The sequence below is a fragment of the Mastomys coucha genome, unplaced genomic scaffold (assembly GCF_008632895.1).
Source record: "Mastomys coucha isolate ucsf_1 unplaced genomic scaffold, UCSF_Mcou_1 pScaffold16, whole genome shotgun sequence".
Taxonomy (NCBI): domain Eukaryota; kingdom Metazoa; phylum Chordata; class Mammalia; order Rodentia; family Muridae; genus Mastomys; species Mastomys coucha.
In genome coordinates this window covers 9,143,654-9,149,524 of record NW_022196898.1, presented here as the reverse complement: position 1 = coordinate 9,149,524, position 5,871 = coordinate 9,143,654, and the positions used below count along the sequence as shown (strand labels likewise).

At 51.5% G+C, this 5,871-nt stretch overlaps 1 protein-coding gene and 1 long non-coding RNA gene across 2 annotated transcripts in view; both read left to right on the top strand.

Moving 5' to 3' along the window:
- Positions 1–1,554, top strand: part of LOC116092917 — a 2,350-nt gene extending 796 nt beyond the window's left edge. The window contains exon 2 of the long non-coding RNA XR_004119560.1: positions 1,295–1,554. This is a non-coding gene — a long non-coding RNA (uncharacterized LOC116092917). The remainder of the gene's footprint in view (positions 1–1,294) is intronic.
- A 3,046-nt stretch (positions 1,555–4,600) lies between these two features.
- Siah2 (siah E3 ubiquitin protein ligase 2) overlaps positions 4,601–5,871 on the top strand; it is a 16,481-nt gene continuing 15,210 nt past the window's right edge. The window contains exon 1 of the mRNA XM_031373905.1: positions 4,601–5,636. Coding sequence (XP_031229765.1) covers positions 5,217–5,636 — 420 coding nt within the window. The 5' untranslated portion in view covers positions 4,601–5,216. The remainder of the gene's footprint in view (positions 5,637–5,871) is intronic.

The following is a 5,871-nucleotide window of genomic DNA, read 5'->3' as shown; positions in this document are numbered from 1 at the left end:
AAAAGTACAGGGAGTCATGAGGACTGCAGAGTTGGCTCACTGATTAAGAGCCCTGGCTGTTCTTCCAGGGGACTTGGGTTCAGTTCCCAGAACCCACAGGGCTACTCACAGTCCTCTGTAACCCCAGTTCCAGGGCATCTACACTCTCCTCTTCTGACATCAGGCATACACAGATGTATATGCAGGCAAAACACCTATACAAATACAACAAGTGTGTTTTTTTTTAATCATAAATAAAAGCACAGAGCAGGAGATGGGTAAAGAGAACCATCTGCTTGACAGGCCATCTAATATTCAGTGGGCGAGAGGAGGTTAACCTCTCATCCAGATGCAGAAAATGAGTCATGAATCAAGAGATTATAAAAGGGCTCACCCCCTCTCCCTGAAGCCCAAAAGTCACTCATTAAGCCTAGGCCCAGGAACACCAACATTCCCCAGGGCAAATAAATCTCAAAACAAGTCAGTTCTGCACACAGCACACATCTGTACACTCACTAAGCAGCCGCTCTAAGCTAAATGTTCTCTTCACGAGAGAGGACTTCAGGCTCACAAAGTGGAAAGGCCACCTCTCTCCTCCAAGCCCCTTCGGGAGGAGAAGAGAGGCTGGAAAGTCCAGTCTAGCAGCGTGGGAGGTTACTGATGTGACACCAGGCCAGTCCTCTTCTCTACTGTCAGCAACTGCCCAGACACCTCTCATTTGCTGTTGTTCTTAACTACCCTTGTCGATTTAATCAGGAGTGCTGTGTTTTGGAAGGAAATCACTGTAGACCAGGGGACTCATCTGCAAGGATAAGAGCTGTAGTTTTAGTAACCAAATTCTCTTAGCCAAGAATTGTGTTTCCTGGGTTTTTGTTTATTTTGGTTTTAGGATTCTCTCTCTCTTTCCTTCTTTCTTTCTTTTCTTTCTTTCCTTCCTTCCTTCCTTTTCAGCAACCTCTGAAACCACATTTCCTTTTGAAATATTAGAGCCTGATAGAACTTGTCAATATGGCCAAGGCAAAGACTCTACTTCTGCAGCAAACATTATCACACTCTGGAAATGGGGACTCTCTGACAGAGGCCAGAGGTCAGAGACAAGGGAACGCAGTCTGTCATAAATTCCAACTGCTAAAGTTCTAACTTGAGTGGAATATATACATTTTGTGTGTGTGTGTGTGTGTGTGTGTGTGTGTGTGTGTGTGTATCTCAATAAAGTGAGACTGTGGGTGCTTTTATTTCCTACCATTTTTTTGTGTGTGTGCCCAACAGAGGTGAACAGTGAATAATCAGAATACTACCTACCTTTTCTTTTCAGACCAGCTTGATCTCTGGAGCTGCTTTCTGACCCTGGTGAGTGAACTCATGACCTCATCTTAGCAAAGTTGGAGTCAGATAAGATAAGGGCTCAGGAGCAGGTTCCAGCCTTCTCTGCTCTGTGACTGAGCAAACCAAACTTCCTACACCCGCTTCCTCGACTGTAACCACAGTATCCACCCTATGAGGTGCCTGAAAATCTAAAAACGCATTTTGGCCACATAGTGGGTGCTCAATAAATATTATTCTATAGTCTCCATAGCATTAATCTACAAGTTCAAGTTCAGTATATTACAGGGCTTTTTAAAAAAAATCCACAGTGAATCCAGAGGCAGATGCCTTATTCCCTTAGCAGCTGTTCATATACTCGTTACATACATAGCTAGTGTACGTAACACTCCCTCTACACACACCCAGCGCCGGTCCATCTGCGTACATTCACTTTTCACATTGTCTTTCTATCCCCCATACCTCACTGTACTTTTTTCTTCCTTCTTGCATTACTAGGAATTGAACCTAAGACCTTGCATAAGCTAGGCAAGCACCATGCCACTAAGCTACACCCCTAGCCTTTCTTTTCAACTGTGGACAGCATTGCTAAGTCACTCCTGCCCGGCCTTGAAGTGACTCTGAAACTCAGGGAATCCTGGAACTTGGCATTCTTCTCACGCAGCACTCCCAGGGAGCTGAGCTTATAGCCCTGCAGTCCGGGCAGTCCCCACACCTCTGAAACCCTTTGCCCTGGATGGCTTACTTCTCCTCTTTCTGTAAACTGAGTAAGAACCATTCTCAGAGCCTCAACAGTGGCTGGCATACACGACGGGAATATTGGCAGGGTGACTAGGTGGCATTTATAGCTAAGTTTCTCTACAGCTTTAGATAACCCAGTTACTCATGAAGTCTTTCTAGATTATAAAATTTAACTTTGCTTTTCTTTGAACAGATCCTATTCATTGACTCTAATCATAAATACTCACTGTATTTTTAAACTACAGCTATCATTTACAAGGTGGTTATGATGGATAAGGTTCTACAAGAATAATACATGAGAAATTCAATTAAATTGTTTAAATTCACTTTTACAAAGTAGGAGATTGGAGCCAGGAAGATGGAACAAGAAGGTAGTGGTGCCTGCATGGAGCCTGCCGACTTGAGAAAGCTGACTCCCACAGACCTCCACATGTGCTGTAAGGGCTGTTTAAAATAATGGGGGGAAGGACCCCACACTCAGGGCTTGGGAACGACAACCCAAACACCACCAAGACACGTACTTGATGCAATCAATAAGAGGTTCTTTTATTCAACCCTGGGTGAGACTCATATCCCATGCAGGGGTAGAGGAGTCTGGCCCCAAGCAAAAATTTAAACAGGTTTTTATACCCACACAGTTGCTAGGAAAAAGGGGAAACTAAGGCAGGGGAAAGTATGGAGTAGTCTCTGATTGGTGCTGGCTTGTGCTAGGGTTCAGAAGCAGGTTAGCCACCTGGCAATTGTTTGTTCCCTCATTTTTCTTTTTTCCTGCCAGGCCGCTCGGTCTCTAAGCTCCGGGAGCTGGTCTCCCATTCTTCTATGTCCTGGGAGCTGGTCTCCCATTCTTCTATGTCCTGGGAGCTGGTCTCCCATTCTTCTAAGTTTTTGGAGCTAGTTTCCCATTCTTCTAAGTCCTGGGAGCTAGTCTCCCATTAAGTTCAACTAACGGCTAAATTCCCACAGTACAGTTTGAAAATTTTAACCTCTCAGTGCATATAGGCAGTCACATACAAACTAAATCAGGATATTAAAAGAATTTCACTCAAAGTCACAGGGCACTATTTCACCCTGTCCTGACTAATCTCTGTTTTTCCTACAAAGAGAATCATACTAGCTTTACCAATTCCAGTGTCATCAGTTCAAGCATAAAACTTGTGCCCAAGCAATTATGAGCAGGATATATCCATTATACCAGAATATGATTCCCTCCAAACTCTTAGGCTCTGTCTTAATCAGGGTTTCTATTCCTGCACAAACATCATAACCAAGAAGCAAGTTGGGGAGGAAAGGGTTTATTTGGCTTACTTCCACATTGCTGTTATCACAAAGGAAGTCAGGACTGGAACTCAAGCAGAAAGCAGGAGCTGATGCAGAGGCCATGGAGTGATGTTCCTTACTGGCTTGCTTCTCCTGGCCTGCTCAGCCTGCTCTCTTATAGAACCCAAGACTTCCAGCCCAGGGATGACACCACCCACAAGGAGCCCTACCCCCTTGATCACTAATTGAGAAAATGCCCCACAGCTGGGTCTCATGGAGGCACTTCCCCAACTGAAGCTCCCTTCTCTGTGATAACTCCAGCCTGTGTCAAGTTGACACACAAAACCAGACAGTACAGGCTCTAACTTCTGTGGGTTCCAAATGGTGAGTACCAAGTTTTATTGAGACTAGGGGAACCCTTGTAGAGTTCTCTTATTGCTAGACCGGAAGGTAGGCTGAAGACGGTCCCTGCCCCACCCCCATCCAGCTTAAGGTTTATTTTTATTTATGGGCATTTGCATATAATGATGTGCACTGGTGCCAGAGGGCATCAAATCCCCTGAAGCTGTGGTTACAGGCAGTTGTAGGTGCTGGAAACCAAAGTCTGGTCCTCTATAAGAGTAGTACTTTGAGGCATCTCTCCAGCCCCTGTAGATGCCCTTTATTCTATACCTCTAAGTCTACAATCTTAGTCTACACTTCTGAGACATTCCACATGTCGGAGTGTACAGAGAGGACTCAGGAGGAATCCAGCACCAATCCTGTCAAGCTCAGGGGTTGGTAAGGAGTACATTGACCTCATCCATTTCCTTTCTCCCAAAGCCCCAGGTAAGCTTCAAAGCCTAAGGCTTGAACCAGGGCTAGACGTTAAGGACTCAAGCACTAGAGGGTCTCCAGTCACTTGAGGCCTCACAAACCCAACCCACGTGTATGGTATTCCTTGGAGATTTTAATTCTCCATCGAGCCAGGGATGCCCAAGAGGTCCAGGTTCTCTCAGTCAGAGATGGCCAAATCCAAGAAGCTTCCGCCAAGTGGACTTTCGAAGGAAAACCGAGTTTACCTCCCAGCTTTAAGGCCAGGCCCACTGAAGAGTCCACCCTCCTACCAAACTGCCTAGCCACACCCGAGGCCTTCGCGCGACTGCCGCCGGATTCCGGGTCCCGCCCCCGAGTGTCAAGCTACTGGGCCGAGCAGCTAGGTCGCGAGCTTCTCCAGCGCGTCAATGACTCAACCTTAAAAGAAACGTGGGGATTCCGAGCCCCGCCCCCGCCCAGCCCCGCCCACGGCGCACTCGCGCGCCGTCCACGCCCACGCCGGGCCAGCAGTTGCCCTTCTGGCTGGAGTCTGGTGCGCGCTGGCTTGGGTCCCCTGGGCAGGGTCCTGAAGACTGGGCTCCGTCCTCTACCTGGGCTGCCCGCTTCCGCGACCGCAGAGAAGCGACCCCGCGCGGCCGGCGGACGACCGACCCATTCTAAGTGCTCCCAGCGGGAAACCGCTCCGGAGCTGCCAGCGGGACCGGGCGGAGCTGCGCGGGCCGCAGGGTGGCTCTGCCAGTCCCTGAGTGCCGGGTCGGCCGCACACGTGTCGTAGCGTCACGTCCGCGCGCGCCCCCGGGGCTTGCGTCAGCTGCCGCTCCTGAAGCGGGTGGGCCGGGGCTCTGCGCACCAGAACGCCGCCGGAGGAGGGCACCGCACGGCCGCGAGCCCGGAGAACGACGACCACTCCGGGCGCCGCCGAGAGGATCGGCGCGGCCCGGTCCCCGCCCTCCCGGTGCCGGTCGGCTCCGCGCCGGGTCCCCAGGCTGGGCGCCGTGGCGTTGCCCCGGAGCCCGCCACCCGCGGGGCGCGCACCGCCTTAACCCGGGCGGCCCCGCGGCAGGCAGACGCCCGCAGGTCCATGGTGGGCTCGGAGCGCGATGAGCCGCCCGTCCTCCACCGGCCCCAGCGCTAACAAACCCTGCAGCAAGCAGCCGCCGCCGCCTCAGACCCCACACGCCCCGTCCCCGGCTGCGCCCCCAGCTGCCGCCACCATCTCGGCTGCGGGCCCCGGTTCGTCCGCGGTGCCCGCCGCGGCAGCGGTGATCTCAGGCCCCGGCGCCGGCGGCGGGGCCGGCCCGGTGTCCCCGCAGCACCACGAGCTGACCTCGCTCTTCGAGTGCCCGGTCTGCTTTGACTATGTCCTGCCCCCCATTCTGCAGTGCCAGGCCGGGCACCTGGTGTGTAACCAATGCCGCCAGAAGTTGAGCTGCTGCCCGACGTGCAGGGGCGCCCTAACGCCCAGCATCAGGAACCTGGCTATGGAGAAGGTCGCCTCGGCAGTTCTGTTTCCCTGTAAGGTGAGTCCAGTCACTATCCGAAGATCTGCCAAGGAACCTTCCAGAGTTCCGGTGCCCTCCAGACACTTGAAGGCCCTAAGAGACGAATGGCATAGCATTGTTTCCATCTGTCTGTCTCTGAGTCAGTCTGTCTCTGTCTCTGTCTGTCTCTGTCTGTCTCTCTCCCTCTCTCTTCCTCTCTCTCTCTCCCTCTCTCTCCCTCTCTCTTCCTCTCTCTCTCTTTTCCCTCTTCCTC